Source organism: Pseudorca crassidens, chromosome 6 (assembly GCF_039906515.1).
Source record: "Pseudorca crassidens isolate mPseCra1 chromosome 6, mPseCra1.hap1, whole genome shotgun sequence".
Classification (NCBI taxonomy): Eukaryota; Metazoa; Chordata; class Mammalia; order Artiodactyla; family Delphinidae; genus Pseudorca; species Pseudorca crassidens.
Window position 1 is genome coordinate 8,164,316 of NC_090301.1, and position 27,533 is coordinate 8,191,848.

The window sequence follows — 27,533 nt, forward strand, 5'->3', positions numbered from 1 at the left end:
TGTTGCGTGTTGGGATCTGTGGTCCCCCGGGCTCTCCCCTGGAATTCTGGGAAGTGTAGTCTCCGCCACATCGCACAGGGCAACCTGCCGTTATCTCAGAGCCCTACTGTGCCCAGCGGCAGGAGCGGGCTCGAAGCGAGCGTCTGCAGATCTGAAGCCAACCCTCCGCAGGGTCAAACTCTAGGCAACAACACCAAATGAAAATTTTGTCCTACGGGACTTCCCGGGGAGGGCCCTTCCCATTGACGCTCTCCGTCCCCCTGCGAAGCCGCTGAATGTTTCTATTGGTTGATCAAGATGCCAATCGCCGAGGCAGGCTTTCCATTGGCTTCAGAGCGGGCGCTCCGAGGCTAGAGGGAAGGAGAAGGGATCAGGAGCGGGAGCTGAGGGAAAAGAGGTCGGTCCGGGTCTGGACGCTGTCGCTGCTCGCCCGAGGTCTGCAGGCCGGGCTGCGGCTCAGTCCTCGGCTCCAGGGCACAGTCTACGGAGGCTCCGCCGGGCCAGCGTGGGAGAGCCGCAGGCGGCGGCCGCCGCATCATGTCAACCAAGGACGAGCGGGCCAGGGAGATCCTGAGGGGCTTCAAACTGTATCCTCCCAGGAGCGGGGCTGGGCCGGGAGGACTTGGGAGGCGGCCGCTCACTGAGGAGACCGGCCGGGGGCGGGCCGCGCCAGGTGGGCACCCGAGGAGAGGGCGGCGGGAAGGGAAAAAAGGAACGCCGTCCCAGGCCGCCGGCGGGACCGGGCGCGGGAGGCGGGGAAAGGGGCGTCCGGAGGGAGGGAGGGGAGGTTGATGGGGGCCCCGTGGGTAGAGGCGGAGGAGCCGCGGAATTGGGCTGAGAGAGGGGCCGGGCGTCGGAGACAGGTGTCGAGAGGCGCGCTTGGGTCCGAGAAGAGAGGCCGGGAAGGGGCTGCGGCCCGCAGGGGAGGGCCGAGGGGGCGCGGTGGGCTGGCCTCGAAGCCTAGCTGCCTCTTTGGCGGGAAGCCCACCAGGGCAGCAGGGAAAAGTGACTTGGAGCGAGTGACCTTGTGTGGGACAAATGCAGGCGCTGGTGTTGAACTCTCTCGGGTTCTCCCCTCCTACCCCCCCCCCCACCCCGGTCTTGTTTCCACAACTTCTCTTGCTCACTTGTGGCTTTTTCCAGGGTTGGAGCGGAGGAAGGTGGGGAGTGAGAAGTCCGAGGTGGACCTCATCTTAACTCTGTCTTGGCCCTTGGAGGCACTGGACGGTCGCTGCTTCTCCCTCAGATCCTCAGTTTTCTTTCCAGCGGAATGAGAACCCTAAATTTGCGCGTGCGAAGCCTTGAGGAGTTATGGTTTTGCACTGGGACTCCTGGCAAAGGTGTCTGCTCCCTCGATTTTGTGTGGTTAACGCGTAGACATGGTGGAGCTGTCCAGCAATTATTTGATGACGTTGGGGACACGGTAGCATTTAGCAGCATATCGAAATCATTGCCTCAGGCCTGTGGTGGTGCCGCGGGTGCAACCTTCTCCCCTTCCGTAGTGAAGCTTTGTGTTTTAATGGAATGTTAATCTGTGACCATATGATGCAGATGAAAAAACCCAATCTCGTTCATTCCAGTCTTACATTTTCCTGCTGACCTTAATCTCTTCTTACATCCTATGGCTACAATATGGAACACTCTTAAATTCGTCTCTCAGTGACGATGTAGGGTTCCTCTCCTGGAGGTTTCGTCAAGCACCGTTCTCTGAGCTGCCAGTGTGTTTCCACAGTGTCCATTTCACCCCTGCAAATTTTAATTGCTTTGTCATAATCAGAAACCAAGTTGGTAGTAAGTTTTAGAACACAACAGCAAAAAAGTTACAGGAAGTTTTGGATGTACAAATGAAACTTTTCAAATGGAAGCTGACCTGCTGTGCTTTTTTTTTTTTAAGGGAAGGCCCTTAAAAAAGGCCTTTACATACTGCCATTCATGATGAACTTTCAGTACTTTTATGCAGTGATGTTTAGTAACAGCCTCTTTTATAGCTCCATGTACCTTCCCGTGTTTCTCTTCATAATAGTGCCTATAAGTAGATAGGCATGGCTGAAGTATTAGAAAAGCTATGACATGGATTTTATTTTTCCCTTAAGTGATTTATATTATTACTTAACGTTTATGCTGTAAACAGTAAACTGGAGACTGGAGAATTGAGAGATTTCACAAGCCATGTTTTTGTCTGGAGTTAACATTGTTGCTGAAAGTAAGAGTCTTTTTAATGGCTTTTGAACACCCCAAAAAGGGAAAGTTTGAGCTTCTCACCTTCAGTCTTGTCTCTTGAACCTTGTTCAAGAGAAACTTTGGCTCTTGAGAAAGAGGCTAAGGGACAAATATGGAAAAGAATAGAAAGCAGAATCTGTGTTGTTTAGTGCATCAAGAAGCAGGTTTTCAGGGAAAATTTGACCTGGGCTGATTAAATCACAAGGGAAGCAGCCACCAAAAAACAGTTAGCATGGGAGCAAAGGAATGCTCATCCTCTGGTGGCCTTTATTGGCATCTGAGAATTAAGAGAGAAAAGGAAAGGAGTTCTAGGATTTGTTACTACCTTCAGGAGAAAATAAAATTAACATTTTAGTAAGAAACTACCTGACTATTGTCCACCTTTTATTGCATAAATTGTTTTTCTGAACTTTCACAGCATCTGTTTCTGAAGAGTTTTTACTACAAAAAGAAATCGCCATTTTATTCTTCTGCCAACAATGTTGATAATCCTCATTTGCCACATTGACTATGTTGGGCTTTTTTATTTTTGTCAGTTTGAACAACAGATGACATCTTGTTTTAATTTGTATTTCCCTGATGCCTAGATCCCTGGAGAGGTCATATAGGACAGTGGTTCGGTGCTATACTGGCCTGTAGAGCTACACTCTCAGCATTGGAATTCTAGCCCTGCACTCCTGGTTGTGTGTCCCTGAGCAGCTTCTTTAACTGCTGCCACAATTTCCTCCACTGTAAAAAGGGATAAAAATAATACCTTATCTCCTAGGGTTGTTGGGAGGATTAAATGAGTTGATATTGAAAGCACGTAGCCAAGCTCCTGATGCCTAGTAAGCATTATGTATTAGCTATTATGGTTGTCGTTGTTGTTAGTAGAGAAGTCACGGAATCTTCTGTTTGGCCATTTCTTTTTCTTCGTGAATTGCTTGTTGATATTGAATTGTTTATTTTTCTTACTGCTTTGTAGGTGTTCTTTCTTGTAGTATCAATCCTTTGCCTGTATTGTACGTTGCACATCTTTTCTCTCAATGTATTGCTTGTCTGTTTTTTGTTGAACAGAAATTTTAAATTATCACTTCAAATTCATCAATATTATTCATGTGGCTTCTGAATTTTGTGTCTCCTTTAAGAAGACCTTCCTTATCTTCAGGTTAATTAAATAGCCTATGTTTCTTTCTCTTTGTAATGTTTAGCTCTTTAATCCATCTGAAATGTATTTACACAGATGGTATGTGGTAGAAATCTAACTTCCTTTGCTATTTGGATAGCCAGTTGCCCACTACTGTTTCCTAAGTAGTTAGGCCATCCTTTCCCCTCTGTTTTGAAAGCTATCTTTGGTGTCAAATACTCAGTCTTCATAAGACATGGGTTTATTTTTGGAATATTTCTGTTTCATCGGTCTGTTTATCTCTTCCCATTCCTTTCCTGTACGCATTAGTTCAATTATTATAGTTTTATAGTATGATTTAGTACAGTTTACAATAGGATTGATATGTCATGAACAGAGTTATGTGTTTGAAGTCATATTATAAGTTCCTTGTAAATATTCATGCCCTTTTTATACAAATAGAAGCTTGCCCATATGCCCATAATAGATACTCAGTAAGTATGAATAACATACTTCATAAATCAGGGATAGTCTTTGTGTCTGAGAGAATTCAACATAAACTTTTGTATTTGTAATAAGTCTTTTCAAAAATAAAATATTTAAAAAAAATTTTTTTTTTCTTTTGGCCACACGGGCTTGTGGGATCTCAGTTCCCTGACCAGGGATCAAACCTGTGCCCCCTGCAGTGGAAGCTCGGAGCCCTAACCACTGGACCGCCAGGGAATTCCCAAGATTTCTTTTCCACATCATCTCCACCCCACTGCTTTTAGCTCATACACATTAAGAGTCTTACATTTATTTCTTGTTTGTTAAAAACATAACATTTTGTAGTTATAAACTAAAGTTGTGAATGAAATATTACTTGAGGAACAAATATGATTCTCCTGCAAAGTTTTGAATTTGAGTATTTTAAGTAGCTGATATGGAGATTTTGTTTGTAAATCCTGTGTTCCCCATTTCATTCATTCAACAGAGGTCTTTCGGGAGACTTCTGAACAGGCACTGTGCGCTTAAAGGACATAAAAATGAATGAGTCACAAACCCTTATTTCCAGAAGTCTAACCATCTTTGTGTCTGTTTAGAAGGGATATCTTCAAAAGCAATGCATTTTTTAAAATAGTATTGAATTTTTCTTTTACAAACTCCAGCTACCTAGAAATGACCTTTGTTAATATTTCAATATAGCCTTCTGATGTACCTAATGTTTAATGTGTTTCCTTTTATTAAAATGGAATCATAAGTATTATTTTGAAACTTTTAAACTTAATAAATTTACCACGTTCATAATTTTCGAATATAGTTGCTTTCAGTTGCTTTCAGTGACATAGATTTGTCACTGAAAGTCTTATACTAGTTTTCTAGTATAGGCTGAAATGCCCTGTTCAGCCTGTTCAAATTACTTTTTCCTCAACATAAATCCATAATTTTATTAAATTAATACCAAGAAACTGACACATTGCCATAAGAAAGGATTATGCTTTTATGATTTCATTATTTTTGATCCATCTGGAATTTGCTTGGGTATAAGGTATGAAGCAGATTTAATTTTTTTAAAGATTAGCTAATTGTCTCCATTTCTTTCTTTACTTATACTCCAGATATTAATATAATATCCAGAATATAATTGACTGCCTGCAAATCAATAAGATAAATATTTAACTCAAAATGGGCAAAGGATATGAACAAATAGTTCACAGAAGAAAGGTGCAAATGACCAATGAATAAATTCAGAGATGTTCAACCCTATTAAAACAACAGACTATCCCTTTTTTCCCAATTAACTGACAAAAATTTAAAAGACTGGTAATATTCAGTGTTGGCAACTATTGCGGAAAAGGGATGCTTCATTTGCTCTGTGTGTGTGTGTGTGTTTGTGTGTGTGAGTGTGTGTGTGTGTGTGTGTGTGTGTGTGTGTGAGAGAGAGAGAGAGAGAGAGAGAGAGAGACCTTTATGGAAAGTAATTGATATCTATCAAAAGTTTACGTGTAAGTGCAGTAAAGCAGAGAGCTGTCATCAGTAGACTCTAGGTTCAGACTTTATTACCCCACCACTGTGACCCGAGGCGGAGCACTCAAACTCTGAACCTCACTATCCATTTCATTTCTTTAGAGGGTTGATATGAGCATTAAATGAGACTGCATATAAAATGCTTAGTACAGTGCCTCGCATACAGTAATAAATGTTAACTGCTGTATTATTTTTTAATTAATACTTAATATTATTAACGATAATAATAGCGTTAATATTTCTGTAAAACCACTTATTTTTCTGAGGTATAACCAATGACTTCATGCTATTATTCGCTTTCTAACTGAGCAACTGTAATATCTGTTTTGCCTCTGAAGAAATTAATCAATTGAGAAGCATTGTTGTGTACCTAGGGTTTAGCTTGTTTTCTAGCAACTAATCACATTCCAATTTATGGCAGGTGAGCAAAAAAAGAACCAGTTTGGCTCAGAAGGTTTCTGAAAGCACCTTTCACTTGTGTTCTTGCATTTCCTCTCCATAGTTTGCTCCTGGATCTCCCACATTCTCTTTCTCACAGCACCTTGATCTTTAACTACCTCCAGTCAAAAATAGTTGGCTTTACATCTTCTATTCACTTAGATTTCCTTGTTAAGAGTAGTAGACTGTTGAACTTTTCTTGAATGTCAGTATTGCCTGAGAGGTGCCTTGGCCAAGTGTTAAAAATGAGTCTGGGGTTTATAATTCCTAAAATATAGTTTTTATCTTATCAACCCAAATTTTGGGAAAGCAACCAAAACATACCACCCATACAGCCAGTAAATACACAGATTGTGTTGATCACAGATTGTCTAGTAATAGACTTCATGTAGATTGTGATCAGTAGTTTGTTCTCCAGAATCCTCCTGCATGGGCTCCGAGAAGTTGTTATCGTTATCCTAAATGGATTAAATGACTATAACGTCCTATTGATTTTGTTATTTAGGATTTTTAAACAGGAATTGCTGCTTTTGCATTTGGGGGAGGAATTTGGAATATAATTAGATACTTATAGTCTTCTTCAGACCTTCTAAATTTCTTTCCAGGATTGTGTTTCTAGTGAAATATTAACCTCTGGAAAAATGAAACAGAATATGGTAAGACTGTCATGGAAAATTCTGGTTGTATCATCACTATATTTGATAAAGGACTGTCAATAGGGCTGAGGTTTGCCAGCTCTAGATTCTTATTAGGCTTGACCTCACTTTTGCCTCACAGGCTTCACTTGTCAGCACTCTGCATCCACAAATCCCCATGTTAGAGGAGGCCTTGACTTCTTAAAGTATGGACCTGTCCCTATTCCTGAGCTTTAGCATCATAGGAAGATATTGTAAAGGCAAGGCCATCTTTCTAGTAATCTGACTGTTCCAGACAGTCAGTTTGACAGTTTCTAATATAAAACTCAAATTATCAAGATTTTAGGAGCAACATTCTTCTTTTGCTTTTGATCTGCTGATAATTTTGAAGCTGAGAGGAAAAGCAAATATATTTTCTTATAGTCCAATATCCATAAAGATCTCAGTGGATTGGACTAAATAAGCACGCTGTTTATAGAGGAATTTGCTTAGGCTGCTGTGGGCGGGGAGGGGTACAGCAAAGTGGAACTGGTCCAGAGGAGAGGCACTTGAAACATGTCAGTACAATAACTGGAGAACTGAGGAGGATTAACCTGAAGATGAGTTGGGCAAAGGATATGAGTGTTCTAAAGTTTAAAAAACTGTACTAGGGGCTTCCCTGGTGGCACAGCGGTCAAGAATCCGCTTGCCAATGCAGGGGACACGGGTTAGAGCCCTGGTCCAGGAAGATCCCACATGTCACGGAGCAACTAAGCCTGTGCACTACAACTACTGAAGCTTGTGCTCTGCAACAAGAGAAGACACCGCAATGAGAAGCCTGCTCACCGCAACAAAGAGTAGCCCCCACTCGCCTCAACTAGAGAAAGCCCGCGCGCAGCAGTGAAGACCCAATGCAGCCAAAAAAAAAAAAAAAAATCTGTTCTAAAGAAGAAAAAGTAAATGTGTTCTGTGTGGCTCTCAGAGGATACAAGGTTAGAAGTTACAGGGGACAGAGTTTAGCCCAGTTTTAATAATTAGAGTTACCTGAAGAAAAAAGTTGTTTCAGAAAATATTTTAAGCACCAGATGGATGCCTGTCCATCAGGAGTATTGCAGAAGGAAATTATGTATGCATCAGATAAGGCATTAGAGTAGATAAACTCCAGAAGGACTCAAATCCTTTCAACACTGCAATTCTTTGATTTGGTGACAACCTTTCTTAGTTAACAAGGACTCTTTTCAGCAATATTTCTATTAAGGTATGTACTACACCTAAAATAGGCAAAACATTTTTTTGTGTGATTTGATATAATTAAAACATGATATTGTTTCCTTTTTGTTTTTCAGACAACTCTTTTTAGATTAATACTACTCAGTATTAATGATGTATTTTGTTTAGTGCATTGCGGATCCACTGATTTCAAAGTTAGGGAGAGCAATTTTTGCCTCTGAATTTGGATAAAGTCTAGAGAACTAAACATAAATAGCTCTAATATAAATAACACTTTAAATATAGCCACAAGAAGAAAGGGGATAGCCTAATAATATTTGACATTCTTGTAGTCTTTTTCAGTTTTTCAAAGCACTTTCACATATTATTACATTATTACAACTCTACACATTATTATCCATACTTTATAAATGGGGGTAATAAGGATTGACAAGGTTGTCACTCAGATAAAGTCAGAACCTTAATTTAAACCTTGGTTTGTCTTTCTACAAACTACTGTTTTCTATAGTATACCGTGATTCCTCTCTGGAGAATTTATTTTTGTTACCGTATTATCGATTTTGAGTTTAAAATTTTTCCTCAGTGTTTAAGTCACAGATTTATTTTTCACTTGAAAATTATTCTCTTCCATAGTGATCACATCCCCTGTATTCTTCTTTGTTTTTCCTCACCTCTCAGATACAGAGGGCAGGATTTAGCTTGGGATAAGGAAGAATTTTCTAACAATTAGCGTTAGCTGAAAAAAAGACATTTTCCAGAAACTATTGAAGCAGCATGTATTTTTCTGCTAGGGCTGCCACAACAAAATACCAAAATACAACAGACATTTATTTCTCAACAGTTCTGGAGGCTAGGAAGTCCAAAATCAAGGTACTGACTGATTTGATTCCTGGCTTACAGATGTCCACCTTCTCCCTGTGTCCTCACATGGTAGAGAGTGGATGGGCAAATTGTAGGAGTCATAACTATTATACCATGTGTGGCACCGCTACCTGTCTGACTGTTCTACTTGGAAAGGGTGGTTCATAGATCACTGCAGGGAGAAGAAAAAAAATTTTTAAGGGACTAAATGTGAGAATCAAGCCTGATCACTTACTTTCATGGAATAAGAAGTAAGAGATTTAAAAGCCTTTGCTTTTGAGCCACCTTCTGTGAGAAGGATAAAGGCAGAGGCCTTACTGCTGCCACTTATCTGGTGGTTCATTCAGACATGTGTTAACAGGGTCTATAAGTGCCAGGTAATTTGCTAAACCCAAGAGATACGAAATGATAAGCCAGTTTCTATATCCTAAGAACTTTTATGAGGGAGGGAGGGAGAGACAGAGACAGAGATGATAACAATCAAAATATAGTGTGATAAGTGCCTAGTAGTATGAAGTACTGTGGAACCTCAGAAGTAATGTGGGACCCGCTGCTGAAGGTGTTCTGGAAGACTTCAGAATTATCATTTGAATCGCATCTTGGATAATGAGTAGCTGTTGAGCAGTTTAATTTTAAAGATACTGGGGAGGACTTCCCTGGTGGCGCAGTGGTTAAGAATCCCCTGCCAACGCAGGGGACACGGGTTCGATCCCTGGTCCAGGAAGATCCCACATGCTGCGGAGCAACTAAGCCCGTGCACCACAACTACTGAGCCTGTGCTCTAGAGCCCGCGAGCCACAACTACTGAGCCCATGTGCCACAACTACTGAAGCCTGCATGCCTAGAGCCCACGCTCCGCAACAAGAGGAGCTACCGCAGTGAGAAGCCCGTGCACCTCAACGAAGAGTAGCCCCCGCTCACCACAACTAGAGAAAGCCGGCGCGCAGCAACGAAGACCCAACACAGCCAAACATAAATACATACATACATACATACATAAGTAAAAATAAAGATACTGGGGAGTAAGAGAGAAAGGAAGGTGATGGCATGAAAAATGAGGGAAGAGAGGATTTCAGAGGGGAGTTGGGGTCAAGAATGAGGAAGAATGAGGATCAAAAACAAGTCCTTGAAATTGCTGGAAATTTCATTCACTCATTGAATATTTGAGACTACTGAAAGTCCCATAATACCTTGTAGGTCACTGGTGATCTTTTTGAGAATAGCAGATTTTGAGAATAGTAGCTATTTGGGGAAACAACTATCATTTGCCAGGATTAAAAAATGGATACTAGATGAGGAAATAAATTCAGCAAGAATAGATTACTCTTCCAAGAAATCTGGTGACTTGAGAAAGCAGATATTAGGGGAGTAGGTAGAGAGATTTTACTAAAGGATGGAAGTCACTTATTTAAGCTTATCCAGCTTTGTGCAAGTTGCTTAACACCTGTAAAACAAAGATGCTTGCTCTGTCTGCCTTACAGAGGTGTTATGAAATTTGAGTGGAATAATATATGCCAACTAACTTTAAAAACTATAGCTCTATAGATGTATTATGCTTACTATAACATTGTTAAAATTATTTAGTTATCTTTGTTTTGAAATTCAGGGTTGCTTTCTATTTTGCAAATTTGTAGGTTTCAGGTTTCGGGGTGTTGATAAAGCCAGAGTCTTAGTGATCCTTTTTTTTACTCCAGATTAGACATCTGAAGCCTTTTTCACAATTCTGGGAAGTAATTATGGCTGTTGGAGTGATAGCAAAATAAGCCCCCTAGGGCTTCCCTGGTGGCACAGTGGTTGAGAATCCGCCTGTTGATGCGGGGGACACGGGTTTGTGCCCCGGTCCGGGAGGATCCCACATGCCGCAGAGCGGCTGGGCCCGTGAGCCATGGCCGCTGGGCCTGCATGTCCGGAGCCTGTGCTCCACAACGGGAGAGGCCACAACAGTGAGAGGCCCGCGTACCGCAAAAAAAAAAAAAAAAAAAGCCCCCTACATGACACGTATGTCCCATTTGAAAGCCAAAATCATCTTTGGCTTTGCTTTTTTTTTTTTAAAAGATGGTTGTAATTTGAGGAAGTTGATTTCTCAGTACTGTAGCATTTTTAAAGCTAGGTAAAATTCAGGATCTCCAAATGTGGATTTCGATAGGATTTAAGGTAATATCCCCATTCTTCTGAATAATGTATAAGAAACAGTTGCTGACCCTTTTGGGAATGCACCTCAGGAAAGTGCCTTCTGTTATCTCTCCTTCGATCAGGTAGTTCTGGGAAGCAAATAAAAATGCAAAGGGAGTCTCTATGAATCTCTTTGGTTATGTCTATTCTAGTTTGTTTCTGAGCAGTTTCAGGCACATAACTGCACATATATCAGTAGAATAATAGACCTACTAGAAAAAGAAAGGTTTGTTTCACTGTTTGACTTTGCTAGTGAGAGGACTGTGTTATGTTTCAAATAGCGATCTCTTTCTCATTACTAACTTTCTTGCCTCCACTGGTTCCCAGACCAGTTTGAATTTTGATTGTATGCTTTCCAAGCATAGTACCTCTGCCAGGGCCAGAGTATCATTTCACAGGCATATCACCACTGATTACAGTGCTGCATATTATGTTTCAAGGATACTGAAACCAGGTTTCTCAGGGATCCGTTTATATTTTCTCACCTTGTCCCCATAAATAGGAAAAGTACCACAGGGAAAAATCACTGGGAACTTATTGGTCAAAGAAAGATGTTTAACTGCCGATCAATTAGAACTGGTTCTTAAAATATACCAAAAAATAAGATGCTCTGTATAACCAATGCTAGTGCAGGAGGAGCCTAAGAGGAGGGCTTTGATATTTAAGAATTAATGAAAGTGGGAGTAGGAGAAGGAAGTGAGTTCAGAGAGTGAACAAAGAAGAGAGAGTTTGAGAGGGGAGAGATCATAAAGGCAGAGTGTTAAAGGACAGAGAACAAGAACAAAAAGAAAAAAACACAACCAAAAACTAGGTAAGCAGAGCCAAGGAAGGCATTCCTGTGATGAAAATGTTCGGGATACCACTAAACAGAAACTCCCTTTGTTTACTGCTGGTCATTGCAGCTGCTTCCACCCCAGAGGAATGAGAGGGGGAAGTTTTTCTTCATGCCTGTGACCTTGGTATTGGAGCTTTGCCTCCTATTACTCAGGTCTGCCATAGTAGACATTAGCATATGTCATTTGTGCTTAGTCAGCCATTCTGCCTGAAAATTCTAGCCACCTTGAAACTCCTCAGACTACAGGTAATGAGCCACATGCCCATGTATAATTTACAGGTACTCTGCCAAGTCGTGAATACAACTTCAGAATGGGCTTTTAAACTCGAATGTGTTTTTACCTGCAATTTAGCTTCCTGACTTAACTGTTCTCCTTAAGGAGAATGGGGTTTTTTTGGTTTGTTGGTTTTCGCTGAGCTCCATCTCTAGTCTGGCCTTTCCATAGCCTGCTGAACCCTGAATGAGCAGCTCTCCTTGTTTGGCTTCTAGACACTCTTCAGTGAGCCTTGATTTCTGGTTGCTCAGCCTGAATGAGAATTCTAATCAACCCCTCTGACTCGCTCTCTGATGCTCAGTGTGGTTCAACACATATTTGAGAGGCAATTACGTGCTGAGCACTGAGAAGAGAAGGATAAATAATATAGTGCCAATGGAATTTGACTTGCAGACTTATATGCATGGTACGTTCTGATAAGTACTGTGACGCGAGTATAAACAAGTGTACAGGTGCACTGAGGAGGAACCAAAACTTTGCCTCAGGGTGTACCAGGGAACGTAATCAGAGAGGTTGACAATAGCACTGGGTTCTTAAGGAGAGTACTGGAGGGTGGGATGCCCATTCTGGTGGGAGCGGAGCAGCGGTCTGCTAAATACTCAAGCAAAAGAAGATATTGTCTTTGGGAAGTAGAGCAGTTAGGGATGGCTGGAGGATAGGCTGTGCCTAGGAGCTAGGGTAGGAGGTGACTGGAGAATGCAAAGGATGGCAGAGACTAGACTTGGTGTCTTCCTCCCTCCAGTAAGGCTTGAGTTACCCTCTTAACTTCTTCACTCCAGACTTATAGCAGTTCATTATACCTGCTACCCTCCTGGTTGCCTGTTGATTTCCTGTTCTTTATTAAATTGTCCTTTCTACTTGACCTACCTTCCTATCTCACCCTTCTCCATTGTTCTTTTAACCTATTATTAACTTACAACCTTTTTTAAAAATCAGTATTCCCAAACCTATTTACAAAGCCTGAACTTATATGTTCCTCAGAAATGTGTGTGTCTGAGGATGGAAGGATTTTTTTTTTTTTTTTGGACAGTCACATAGGATTAACCGTGCCCATGTCAAGCAAGAGCAGAGGTCTTTCTGTCCTCTAGAACAGAAATTTAAAGCTTCTTAAACTATTACTGGTAGCAAACCAGGTTTTTACTTCTAATCCTTTACAGACTGATATTTTTATAAAATAACTAAAATGAATTATTAGAAAAATAACATAGTAAATAAAAGTCAAAAATTTTATTATTAGAATCAACATTCAAATTACTCTGCTAAATTGCTATTAAAATTTTTAAATACTTGTCACATATATGCACTACCAAATGTAAAATAGATAGCTAGTGGGAAGCAGCCTCATAGCACAGGGAGATCAGCTCAGTGCCTTGTGACCACCTAGAGGGGTGGGAGGGAAACGCAAGAAGGAGGGGTTATGGGGATATATGTATACGTAGAGCTGACTCACTTTGTTATACAGCAGAAACTAACACACCATTGTAAAGCAATTATACTCCAATAAAGATGTTAAAAAAATAAAATTTAATTTAAAATAAATAAATTAATACTTGTTGCAAACTGGTAACCAATGCCTTCACAAACCAGCACCAGTCTGTGGACCATATTTTGAGTAACACATCTGTAGAATCCCCAGTACAACGAGTGCCTGATACACAGTAGAATTCAGTGCATGTTTGGGGAATAAATATGTGGATGAGATGGTTAGCGTGATTATAGTATAGGAGGGGAAAAATGATAGTGGCAGCTCTCTTTGGAGAGTTGAAGGGAAATGATTTAGTGAGAAAGTAAAGAGTACTCTAGTAATGTTACCCTCCATGTAAAATAAACTTTTTGTCATCACTCTCAGAGCATTGTTCCTTTGGCTCTCTCGTGAGGCAAATATGTACTAGTAAATCACCTTTGTGAATTTATGAGAAATATTAGTTTTGATCTTGCCAAAAAATATAAAAGTTACTCTGAATGTTTGCAGAAAAAATGTCAACCTGCTTATCTGAACTAGGTTTTAGGAGCAATTCTACAGTTGGCAAGGATTGATTTCAAATACTAACCCCTGCTCTTTAAATGAAAGTATTTCTCTGTGTTTAATGTGGACCATACTGCCAGATGCTTTGCCTGCCTGAGATTTTCTCATTTCCTTTTGCATGTTCTCAGAAGATAAGCTGAATAGGATAAGAAGTCTTTATATCAAAAACTTTGTAATAAACAAGACTTCTATGTCCATTAAGGTAATTTCAGATTGCTTATAACACTGCAAATTTTCAGTACTTAAAAGCAAATTGTAAGGTCTTGAATCCCTTTCAAATAAGGAATTCATGGCATCATTCAGGGAATAGAAAAGCAAGAGGTGTACTTTTTAGTATTTGAACACATAGCTGCATTTCAAGGAGATCATTAATTTGAAATATTTAATTAATTGAATGCAACTTATAACAGGGAAGTTTTATTATCATAAACAGAGTTTTGTTTCCATTGTGGATCAGTAAAGTCAGCCCTCCATATTTGTGGGTTCCACATCCTGGGGTTCAACTGCATATCAAAAATATTCAGGAAAAAAAATTCCAGAAAGTTCCAAAAAGCAAAACTTGAATTTGCCATGCCAGTAACTATTTACATAGCGTTTACATTGTATTAGGTATTATAAATATTCTAGAGATGATTTAAAGTATGCGGGAGGACGTGCATAGGTTGTATGCAAATACTATGCCATTTTATATGCAAATACTATGCCATTTTATAAATAAGCGCCTTGAGCATCCACAGATTATAGTGTAGAGCTATGTTTACCAGCTGTGAGTTCCTGAGAAAGGTGTTTAACTTCTGAGAGCAGTAGTGTTTCATGTGAGTGTCATTATTAAGTGAGATAAGATTGAAAAATAGAAAAGAGAGGGGCTCTTAGGACAGTGCTTAGCATGTGCATTGAATGTGGGTACTCAGATATTAGTTCTTTTACCCTGCCTCCTCTTTCTTTGAAAGACCAGCTTTAAGCGATTAATGTAGCCAGATGCCAGATAAGGCTGGAAATATTATTCACCTTTTCCCTGGCCTTGTGTCTGCAGTTATCAAGTTGAACAAGACTGCTAGGAAGCTAGCTCTGAGAAAGGCAAGAGTTAGGACTTTCTTTATCTGTCTGCACTGGTAATGAATCATAGATTAAGAATTATTTGACCTTTACAGCATTGTTAGGCTACTATAATCAGTGGGGTTTCCCTTAGCCTTTGGAGATTTTATAGAAACTCAGAAGAGAGACAAGAACCTCAATCTGAAACTGATTTCCCCCAATCCTGACTGGACTGGATTGTCCAGCAATACCCCTTATCATTTGAATGTAGAAGAGACCAACCCCTCAACTAGTACTAGATCTGTTATCTGGACATTCTTGTGCCTTTATTGATTTTATATAGTTAGAGTGGTTCAGTAATTTCTGGAAAGCTTGCCTAAGCTAAAAAAAAATTGTATCTCTAGGCACAGAGCCTATCCTCTGTAATATGTCATCTATCCATCAAGGATATGTAAAGGATCAAGAATCAGGGACCCCCAAAAGTAAATGAGTTCTGACCTGTGGAATACACTAACAGCATTATCTGAGCTGGCGTTCCACACCAGAAGGCATCCTGTATTCTGCAGTGTTTGAAGTGCCTTTCTAGCCTCGTGTCCTGGAAGAACTGCTTGTCCTGTACCACAAGCTTAGGGATCATGACTTACTCTTCTTCTGTCCCCCAGTCTTGAGTGTAGTTTCTCCCTGGTACAGACTGGGCATGCAGGAGGCCTGTTTATGTCATATAAATGTTAAGAGAATGGTTGTTGAAATCAGGTACTCAAAAACCAACTTTATGACTTATTGGCTTTGTGACCTTTAAGCATGGTACTTGCCATCCCTAAACCACAGATACCTCATCCATACAAGGGCTATAATAATAATACCTATTTCATAGGGTTGTGAGGATTGATTTAGATGTGGATAAAGCACTTAGCCAGTATCTGGCACTCAAGACATGTTAACTATCACCATTATACAGTAAATAAGTGCTGAATACAAGGATCAGTGGGACTATTATGGTTGTGCGTGATTCTGCCAAAGATTCTTACATCCAAGAGATGTGTAACATGAATCATCTGGCATCAGAATTCTTGCATTTCTTGGTAAAGTCTTCCCCTTTAGTTTCTTCTGTTTATTTAAACAGAGGTTTTCTCAGATATGGCCCATTTGATAATGTCTGATAAAGTGTACCAGCTGATTCATATAATGCCCCAGATAATTTTATATGAAAGTTTTCCTATTTTATTGGTTTTAGAAATTATTTTGAAGGAATAACAGTCTGATGGTGACTTATGAATACTTTTATATTAAATACTTACTTTGTCATTCTAAAAAATATGCTAAACATTTCTAATTTCCATGGGAAAGCCCTCAGGAAAAAAAAAATCCCTCTGCCGCCTTTTTGTTACGTCTCTAGTGAAGTTTAGAAATTCGAAGAAGAGTATTGCCAAGAAGCTGCAAAGAGACCCCATGTTTGAGCTTCCCACGTTCTTTCTGCACACAAAGAGAAGCATTTGGGCAAATAGTCCACTGTTTGTTGTTGGTTCCTAAAGCACTGCCAGGGGAGACTTATGCTCCTGGGGTCTCTTATGTCCCAGGAGGGAGATGATGGAGGATGATTATTAATCTACACCAACTTCAGTTTATTAGCTGTACTGGTTCCCAAACATGGTTTTTTTTTTGGTGTTTTTTTTTGCGGTACGCGGGCCTCTCACTGTTGTGGCCCCTCCCGTTGCAGAGCACAGGCTCCGGACGCGCAGGTTCAGAGGCCATGGCTCACGGGCCCAGCTGCTCCGCGGCATGTGGGATCTTCCCGGACCGGGGCACGAACCCGTGTCCCCTGCATCGGCAGGTGGACTCTCAACCACTGCGCCACCAGGGAGGCCCCCAAACATGTTTTTGACAGTGAAATATTCTGCAGGTTCTCTTGTGGTGTTTCTCTATCCATTTCCAGCACGGCAGCCAAAGATTTTATTTTTTCCATAACAATGTTTTACACATTTGATTTTTTTTTCTCATACTGCCCACCTCTCTTGTCTTCTAAGCTTGCTTGCCCTTCTTTGTGCACACAAACTATATAAGCTCCAACGACTGTTTTCCCCTGAAAAATGTAGTTATTCCAAACTTTCTTTCAGTCCCCTAAAATCTTATTTCCTAGAAACATCTTTTTCTCCTCATATCAATTCTTTGTTCATCCGCTGTAGATTACCCCTTCCTGGCTGGCATAGAATATGGGCTTCAGTGGCTATAATTTTTTCTTTCCATTCTTTAAAAGAGTTTTCTTTCCCAGAACCCTACAGCTACTCAGAGTATGATCCCTGAGCCAGTGCAGAATCTCAGGTCCTATCCTGAACCAGAATCTATATTTTGACAAGATCCGCACATGATTTGTATGCACATGAAAGTTTAAGAAAGCACTGCTGTAAATCATGTTTTGCTCAGAAGGGGGAAAGCTGGCAAGTAGTGGTTCTCAACCCTGGCTGTTCAGTGGAATCACCTGGGGAACTTTGAAAAATACTGATGCCTAGGTACCATCTTCAAAGATGCTAGTTTAATTGGTCTGGGGGGTGGTCCAGAAATTGGGAATTTTAAACGTTCCCCAGGCAATTCTAATATGCAGCCAAGGTTAAGAACCACTCTAGTGCATGAATCTTAAAATTTGCCCTAGTTTCCTAGAATAGCATTATATGTAAATCAGTGCAAAACTAATGACTAAGTAAAAGACTATGTTTTTTACATTTACATTTATTGGGAGGACATATATATACACATAGAAAAAATTGGAAATATAAACACTAAAATATTAAATGGTAATCTCTGGTTTATAGGATTACAGCTATTGTTTTTTTGTCCTCTATTTTCCAGACTTTCTATAATAACCATGAATTCTTATGGTAAAAAATCCTCATATGTGTATATATACTTTTTAACAAATGTGATCACATTATATGTATTTTGTAAACCTCCTCATTTTAAAAAAAAGTTTATCCTTTTTCACACATCAGTATATTACAAATATTTTCTCATACCATTAAATATCATTTACATAGGCTTTTATATTGTTTAAAGTGAATCTTGACCCAGGATGACTGGATTTTTACTTAAAAGGTATGTTTATATACTGACTAGAGTCTTTTGAGAGACTGACTGTTTAACTCTTGGAAACCTTTAGTGCTTGGAAGCTTTCCTTGTCCACAGAAGGGAAGATGTTTAAATGGAGATGTCAGAACTGCGGTGAGGTCAGATCAGACCTTCCCAGAGGCTTTTGCAACTGTCATCAATTGAGTACCAGCATTTTTCTGAGCACTTAAACCTAACACATAGAACTTGACTTTACCATCCCAGAAGATGCTGTACCCTAGGGAATCCTTAATGATGTTTGTCTCGCAACCTATGTGTCCTATTGGAGGGCATTATATTTCTGAACTTCCTCTTCAAATCGTTTTTGGTTTAGTTGGAATTGTGCTTCAAGACAACTAATATCTATTACAGTTTGAGTTTCCTCTGCATTAATGTGTACATTTTGATATGAAGAGCTGGAATATCCTTTGAGCAACATCTTGAAAACATCAGTGGTATATAGTTGGCCAGGCTATGTTGTAATTAAAGAAAGTCAAGTACCTCTTTTTTCCTGAACTTGGGAATAAATACCAGTCCTCCAGCTTCAAAAAAAAATGATCTGCCTTTTCCTCTTGGCTGTTCTATTCCTGACCCAGTCCAGTTGCATTGTATGGGAAAGGAATAATTTTGCTAGTGGTCTCTTTACAATCAGAAGAAAGGAGATACATTCTACAGTTGGGGAACCTTTTAAAAGATGCACAGTAGCTGACTCTGCAGGGGAAGAGTTCTGCTTGTCATCTTTTTTACTTCATTTAACCTTTTCTCTACCAGAATCTATATATAAAAGTTTCAGAAATATACAGTTTTTAATTTCAGAGAAATAGGCTAAATGTTTTATTCACAGATTTGTAGTTCTGACTAACACAGCTTTTAAACTTAGCAGTTCTTCTGAGGAGAAAGATTCCACAACACTTCACAACCTAAAGACTTCAGGAGCTGTACCTACTGACTAAGGTCATGAGGGGATGTGTGTTCCTTTGAGTAGTGTTTGATCTGAGGTTGTGCCTAACCTGAGACAGTAGTGCTATCGACCTTGGCTATCTTGCCTGGTTATGCAAATCAGGAAGAGAGGCGACACCTGGGTATGGCACAGTATTGAAAGATGATACAAGTTAGTGAGTGGATATTCAGCTTTGGAGGCATGTTTTAGACACCGATACTTATCTTATCTCACAAGACCTGATCACAAGCAAGCCAAAGACGATACTTTGTACAAGCCTCCATTATAGATAGTACTTCTCACATTGCATTGTAATTATTCTTTTACCTGGTGGTTTTCCCTACCTGGAGGAGAACTCCAGAGAGCATGTACAGAGTCATGTCTTATTAATCATAGTATATCCTAGCCCTGAGCCTAACATTCATAAGTGTTCAGTAAATGTTAGGCAAATGAAATGTCCAGTCAGCCATGTTATAATCCAAAACCCTTTGGTCATTCAAATGTGGATTAACATTTTTTTTTTTTTTTTTTTTTACCAATTGTAAGTTGATCATTACTTCACACCAGTAACTGTTTAACAACTGTATAGTAGATGACTATTCTGGACATTCTGGAGGGAAAATAAAGAGGAAATAATTAGGAAAACTTCTATCTAAAATTACATCAAAATTTGGGGATTCAATTTTTAGACCACATTTATTTATGTTCAGAATGGCATTGTGTTTTGGAGGATGTGCATATACTGCACTACGTGTCATTATAGTACCTTAACTCTTAAATAAGATATGAAAACACAAATTAAGAAAAGAATATTTCCCTGGCCACTGATGTTAGTATATAAGGTAAATTAAATAGATGAGACACATGTTTGATGTTTGGATGCCTAGCAAAATTATTGCACAAAAGCATTATTTTGACTTCTTAGCTATTAGTCAGAAACACTGTAGTAGTCAGCTTAGAATTTGTTCATCCTGAGTAATTGTTTTTTTTGGTCATGCCATGAGGCTTATAGGATCTTGGTTCCCCAACCAGGGTTGAACCTGGGGCCAAGGCAGTGAAAGCACTGAGTCCTAACCACTGGACCGCCAGGGAACTTCCCGAGTAATTGTTTTTTTATTTTTTAAAAATGAAATATATGATTGAGATTAGTGTAGAATAAATATATGTTATAGTACATATTAAACTATGTTTCAATATGTACCAAATTGCTATTTTAAATTAGTTCCTAACACTATATGTAAGAGAAAATTCAACAAGAAAAAAAGTGTATTTACTAAAGGAATATTACTAAAGGAATATTCTATACAAAAGAGCAATTCCTTTTATTTTATTTTATTTTTTTTTGCGGTACACGAGCCTCTCACTGTTGTGGCCTCTCCCGTTGCAGAGCACAGGCTCCGGACGCACAGGCTCAGCGGCCATGGCTCACGGGCCCAGCCGCTCCACAGCATGTGGAATCTTCCCGGACCGGGGCTCGAACCCGTGTCCCCTGCATCGGCAGGTGGACTCTCAACCACTGCACCACCAGGGAATCCCAGAGCAATTTCTTTATAAACTTAGAAGGTGGCTTAGTAGAGCAAGACCCGGGTTCTAATCTGTCTATACTTCTCACTAGCTGTGAGGCTTTAAGTGCCTGTTAATGTCTCTGAGGCTGTTTCTTCATCTGTAAAATGGGTGTGATACCTGCTTCAAGAGGGTCAGCTGAGATAATAGGTATAAAAGTGATTTATGAACTTTAAGGTACTACACAAATGAATGATGGATTTCATTGATGGCCTTAGTAGATTTGATAGCCTAATTCTGTATTTTTTTTATTATTAAAGTAATGGTTCAGAAAACATTAGGGTGGAAGGCGGATTTGGCATGAGAAATTACTACTAGGCTTTTCCTATATCTAAAGAGTTCATATGCAAACCATCCCTTTTTTGTCATTTATAAAATAAAACCAAAAAAAAGGTAGAACAGGTTGTGTTAGACTCTCCCGCTCGTGTTTTTTAAATTTTTTTCTAAATTTATTGAGATAGAATTGATATATAATATGTTTTGGTTTTTTTATTGAAGTATAGTTGATTTACAAAGTTGTATTAGTTTCAGGTGTACAGCAAAGTTATATATATATATTCTTTTTCAGATTCTTTTCTATTATAGGTTATTACAAGATGTTGAATATAGTTCCCTGTGCTATACAATAGGTCCTTGTTGTTTATCTCTTTTATATATAGTAGTGTGTATATGTTAATCCCAAACTCCCAATTTATCCCTCCCGCCATGTGTTTTTTTGTTTTTCAGAATAGATCCAGACCAAGAATATTTTAACTTTCTGCTGGATCCTTTCTAGTCCTACAGATTCCTTTTCCACATACTTACCAAGTGTCTCTCTGATTCTTTTCTGGATTTTTGCTTTTTGAAACATTTTATGATCCTTTCATTAATTTTGAAGGCTTTTTCTGATATCTCTATAGTTCTTTTTAAAGTACGTATTTAATAGCTTTATTAAGATACAATTCACGCATTTAAAATGTACAATTCAGTGGTTTTTAGTGTATTCACAGTGTTGTGCAGCCATCAACACAAGCACTTTTGGAACATTTCATCACTCTGAAAGAAACCCTTGTACCCATTAGCAGGCATCCCCTGTTTCCTCTACCCTCCCACTCCAGCTCTAGGAAACCATTAGTCTACCTTCTGTCTCTATAGATTTGACTATTCTGGATATTTCATGTAAATGGGACCAAAGAATATTTAGTCTTTTGTGACTAGCTTCTTTCACTTAAGATATTGTTTTCAAGGTTCATCCATGTTGTAGCATGTATCAGTACTTAATTCCATTTTAATTCCAAATAGTAGTCCATTGTGTGGATATACCACATTTTGTTTATCCATTCATCAGTTGATGAACATTTGGGTTGTCTTCACTTTTTTTGGTTATTATGAGTAATGCTGCTATGAACATTCATGTACAAGTTGTTGTGTGAACATATGTTTTCATATCTCTTAGGCATATACCTAGGAGTGGAATAGCTGGGCCGTATGGTAACTCTGTTTAACCTTCTGAGAAACTGCCAGACTCTTCCAAAGTGGCTGCACCATTTTACATTTCCAACAGCAGTATATGAGGGTTCCAATTTCTCTACATCATCATCCACGCTATGTCTTCCTGAGAATACTTATCCTAGAGGGTATAAAGTAGTATCTCGTTGTGGTTTTAATGTGCATTTCCCTGATGACTAATGATGTTGAACATCTTTTCATGTGTTTTTGGCTATTTGTATATTTTCTTTTTTTTTTTTAATTTCTTTTTTTAATAAATTTTTTTTTTGTTACTCATTTATTTTTGGCTGCATTGGATCTTCGTTGCTGCGCGCGGGCTTTCTCTGGTTGCGGCGCACGGGGGCTACTCTTCATTGCGGTGTGCGGGCTTCTCATTGCGGTGGCTTCTCTTGTTGTGGAGCACAGGCTCTAGGCATGCAGGCTTCAGTAGTTGTGGCTCGCAGGCTCTAGAGCACAGGCTCAGTAGTTGTGGCACACGGGCTTAGTTGCTCCATGGCATGTGGAATCTTCCCGGACCAGGGATTGAACCCGTGTCCCCTGCATTGTCAGGCGGATTCTCAACCACTGCACCACCAGGGAAGCCCCTTTTTTTTTGAATTTTATTTTATTTATTTTTTTATACAGCAGGTTCATGTTAGTTATCTATTTTATACATATTAGTGTATATATGTCAATCGCAACCTCCCAATTCATCCCACCACCCCCACCCCGCCACTTTCCCCCCGTGGTGTCCATACGTTTGTTCTCTACATCTGCGTCTCTATTTCTGCCCTGCAAACCAGTTCATCTGCACCATTTTTCTAGGTTCCACATATATGTGTTAATATACGATATTTGTTTTTCTCCTTCTGACTTACTTTACTCTGTACAACAGTCTCTAGATCCATCCACGTCTCTACAAATGACCCAATTTCGTTCCCTTTTATGGCTGAGTAATATTCCATTGTACATATGTACCACATCTTCTTTATCCATTTGTCTGTCGATAGGCATTTAGGTTGCTTCTATGACCTGGCTATTGTAAATAGTGCTGCAGTGAACATTTGGGGTGCATGTGTCTTTTTGAATTATGGTTTTCTCTGGGTATATGCCCAGTAGTGGGATTGCTGGGTCATATGGTAGTTCTATTTTTAGTTTTTTTAAGGAACCTCCATACTGTTCTCCATAGTGGCTGTATCAATTTACATTCCCACCAACAGTGCAAGAGGGTTCCCTTTTCTCCATATTTGTATATTTTCTTTGGAGAAATGTCTGTTCTGATTCTTGTCCATTTTTTAATTGGGTTATTTGTCTTATTATTGAGTTGTAAGAGTTCTTTATAAATTCTGGATACAATTCCCTTATCAGATTTATGATTTGCAAATATTTTCTCCCATTCTTTGGGTTGTTTTTCCGTTTTCTTTTTTTTTTTTTAATACTTATTAATTATTTATTTGTTTTTATTTTTGGCTGCGATGGATCTTAGTTGCGGCACACGGGATCTTTGTTGAGGCATGCAGGATCTTTCCTTGCGGCATGTGGGCTCTTCTTTGGGGCCCGTGGGCTCCTCTCTTATTGTGGCGCATGGGTTCCAGAGCGCATGGGCTCTGTAGTTTGCAGCATGCAGGCTCTCTAGTTGAGACGCACGAGCTCAGTAGTTGTGGCACACGGGCTTAGTTGCCCTGCAGCACGTGGGATCTTAGTTCCCTGACAAGGGATCAAACCCACGTCCCCTGCATTGGAAGGTGGATTCTTTACCACTGGACCACCAGGGAAGTCCCTTGTTTTTGCATTTTCTTAATGGTTTCCTTTGAAGCATAAGAGTTTTTAACTTTGATGAAGTTCAGTTTATTTTTTCTTTTGTCACTTGTGTTTTTCTAGTCTGTCATATCTAAGAAGGCTTTAACTAGCCCAAGGTCACAAAGAGTTACTCCTATATTTTTTCTAAGAGTTTTATAATTTTAACTCTTACATTTGGACCTATGATCCACTTTGAGTTAATTTTTATGTATGGTGTGAGAGTTGGGGGTCCAACTTTATTTTTTTTTTTGCATGTAGATAGCCCATTATCCCAGCACCATCTGTTGAAAAGACTATTCTTTCTCCCATTGAATTGTCTTGGCACCCTTGTTGAAAATCATTTGACCATAAATGTGAGGTTTATTTATGGACTCTCAGTTCTAGTCCATTGATATATATGTCTATCCTTATGCCAGTACCACACCATCTTGATTACTGTAGCTTTGTAGCAAGTTTTGAAATCAGGAGGTGTGATTTGTCCAACTTTGTTTTCTTTCTCAAGATTGTTTGGCTACTCTGAGTCCCTTGATGTCCATATGAATTTTAGAATCAGTCTTTCGATTTCTGCAAAAAAAGCCAGCTGGGGTTTTGATAGTGATCAAGTTGAATTTGGGAAATATTGCCATCTTAACGATATTTGAACAGTCCTCGTAATTCTTTTGACCTACAGGAGAGAATAACAAAAAGCACTGTAGAGAAAAAAATTCTTTGCCCTCCTTCCACAAGCAAAGAGCCTCTGAGCAGAATTTGACAAGTGGATGAATGAAGGGCAAAACCTCAGAACCCCTGTTGGTCGTCCATCAATCCCAGTCTCCCAACTCAGGGAGTTAACATACACTGAGCCTTAGCTCAGTGTATGTTAACTCTCCGAGACATGAGAAGTCTGCTTTTTGTTGTTGTTGTTTTGTTGTATGGCTGTTTGTTTCTTTTCTGGTTGTTTTAGAGGAGTTCTTTAACCTTTATCAGCCAAAACAGTTTTATCTTTAGTTAGGGAGATAAAATTTGCAGGTTTCACTCAGAGGAAATGCTTTTTCACAGTCTGGAAACTATAGGCTCCTAAAGAGGCCTAATGTGTAATGATTCCACTGGAAATCAGTTTGTAAACATAATTATAGTATCAGTTAATATAATGGTTCATTTTTGTCTTTCTTCAATTCTTACCAAAAAAGAAAAAAGAAATTCTAATTGCATGTACTGGCACTGTCATCGGAGTGAAGAATAAATTAATAGTGAGGTCTGTCCTTCCCTTGCCCTTTAGGGTTTTGTCTTTCTGACTCTTATGACTCACACTCTTTTAAACGTTACCTTTGGGAAAAGTTGGCCTCTTCTGTACTCAGAAGGCTTGGCTCTTTCTATTAAGAGCCTCCCTTTTTTTCTCCTCAGAAAGGGTGCTTTTTGCTGATGGAAACCTGGTTTTTGTTCTTGATGCCTTATGGCATAATTTCTGACTCTGGAAATGATCTTCCTCTCTTCTTGTAACAAAACATGGGGCTGCTAGTATGCTTTCTTTCTGAAAGTCAAAGGGTCATGGTGGTCCCTGGAGGAAAGCCCAGGCTCTGGCTGTTTGGAGAGTGATGCTGAAGCCGGATCTAGTGACAGTGCTCAGTTCTCCCTGGGAGAAATCTCCAGGTGAGGGAAGACCAGACCTGACTCATTAGGACTGCCCAACCATCATTCATGAAAATCCTAGGCAATTTTCCATCTTAAAAATAGACCAATCAAAGAATCACCTGCATCTTCCTTCTACTCTTTACTAGCTGTTTAATATTAGGTAAGGGTTTTTTGTTTTTTGTGTTTTTTTTGCGGTACGCGGGCCTCTCACTGTTGCGGCCTCTCCCGTTGCAGAGCACAGGCTCCGGACGCGCAGGCTCAGCGGCCATGGCTCACAGGCCTAGCCGCTCCGCGGCATGTGGGATCTTCCCGGACCGGGGCACAAACCCATGTCCCCTGCATTGGCAGGCAGATTCTTAACCACTGCGCCACCAGGGAAGCCCTAGGTAAGGTTTTTAATATCTCCAAACTTAGTTTTCCCATCCAGAAAGTGAAGTGATAGAGCGGTACCTAACTCATGTGGTTTTGTGTTTGTAAAGCCCCTAACACAGGGCTTGGCACATTGAGTGTTAAGAAGTATAAAAAGTTTAAATATAAGAGAGAAAACAGCAGTGCTCACAAGCTATTACCAGCTAGTAAGAAAAACTTTACACTCAGAGAAAAGAGGGTGTTTGGACAATAATAATGAATACTAATCTAGTGAGTTTCCAGGCACTACTACTAATCTACTCTGTTCCAGGCACTGTATTAGTTTTACGTACATCAGTTCTTACTGAATCTTCACAAAAGTCGTAAAAGTATTTATTACATTTTGGAGTTGAGGCAAACTAAGCCTTAAGAAACTAAGCCCAAGGTCACAAAACCATTAAATGACAGAGCCATGATTATAACCAGGGCTGTGAGTTTCCACGCCTGTGCTTTAACCACATTGTATACTGATGAGGGAATGAAACTGAACGTGAAAGGTTGCTAGACTATGGAGAAGTAAAAAGGAAAGGGTGTTTGAGTGTGAAATCAGCTTAGGAAAAGCACAAAAAAGGTTTTGGGGGTGGTGTCACATATAGGGACAGGTCTGTGATTGAACCACTTTGGCTGGAGCAGATGTTTTTGAAGTGAACCGGAGACACCTCAGGGTGGCGGATGAGTGTGTGTGTCTATACTTGATCCAGTGACAGTAGAAAGCACTAAAAGGTTTTTGAGCAGCGAGGAGACATGATCCAAGTGATACTTTAGAAACAACAGTCTGGCAGTAGCATGCAGATTGGATAGGGGGGAAAAATATGAAACTGCATTTTAATGGAAGAAAATAGCAGGACTTGGTGACTGACTGGAAAGGAAGGTCAAAAAGGTCAATGCCCGAAGAAACAAAGCCCTTGGGCAATTTTGGCACCAAAATAATTTTGTAAAGTCAGAAACCTTGAGAATAGGCTATAAATGACTCAGTGACTCCATAAACTTCCTGTACCCTCCCAAAATGCAGGCTCCTCCAGGCACCAGTCCTTTCTGGTAGTCTCATCCCCTTGCCTTACACTCCACCCAGTCCTCCCCAACACCACCCTGTCAGAAAACCCTTTTCCATCCTAAAAACAGTCTCTTCCGTCCAGGAGCTCTTCCTGGAGCCCCCACCACGTCCTGCCTGCTTGCCTCTCTGAAACCTGATCCTCCCCCAGGGAGGCACCTCCCTTGGAAACCCTGGGGAGACAGCTCTTTCTCCCTCACCTTCTGTGAGGGCCAGGCTCAGGGGGCCCGTTTGACAGGTGAAAACTTGCATTTCCCCCATGTTTTGCCTAGTGTTCTTTTGAGCCATTTTGTCTTTTTCTTACATACGTGCTCCTTGTATAGTAAAGACCTTGTCCCTTTGCTTGTCATATTATAATTTTCTAGTTTTTCATTTGACTTAACTTTGTTTATGATGATTTTGAGGTAGCAGGTGTTCTATGGTTTTACTTTCTGAGATACTTTTTAAATTAACTTAACTCAAGTAATAAACAAATATATTCATCTTGTAAAAACTTAAAACAGTTTGAATAAACTAGTCTGCTTTAATCTCTGTCCGCAACCCTAGTACTCTCCCTCTCTGGCTGAAACCACTCGGGTCTTGAACTATTGTTTTTCAAATTGTATACTCTTTACTCCTTTTATGATTTTTTTTCTTTTGCATGTCTGTTTAGAGGGCTTTTTCATCCTTAGGTCACATAAATATTCACATATATTTTCTTTATATCTAATTCTTGAGGCCAGTTGTAGTGTGTTATAGTAAAGAATGTGAGATAATTAGTCATTTTTCTTCAGTGAT

The 27,533-nt window shown here is 39.8% G+C and overlaps 1 protein-coding gene across 1 annotated transcript in view; it reads left to right on the forward strand.

The window, feature by feature from the left end:
• The first annotated feature begins 331 nt into the window (after positions 1 to 331).
• The window catches only part of PDE6D (phosphodiesterase 6D), a 51,988-nt gene continuing 24,786 nt past the window's right edge, over positions 332 to 27,533 (forward strand). The window contains exon 1 of the mRNA XM_067740235.1: positions 332 to 587. Within this exon, the coding sequence (XP_067596336.1) occupies positions 538 to 587 (50 nt within the window). The 5' untranslated portion in view covers positions 332 to 537. The remainder of the gene's footprint in view (positions 588 to 27,533) is intronic.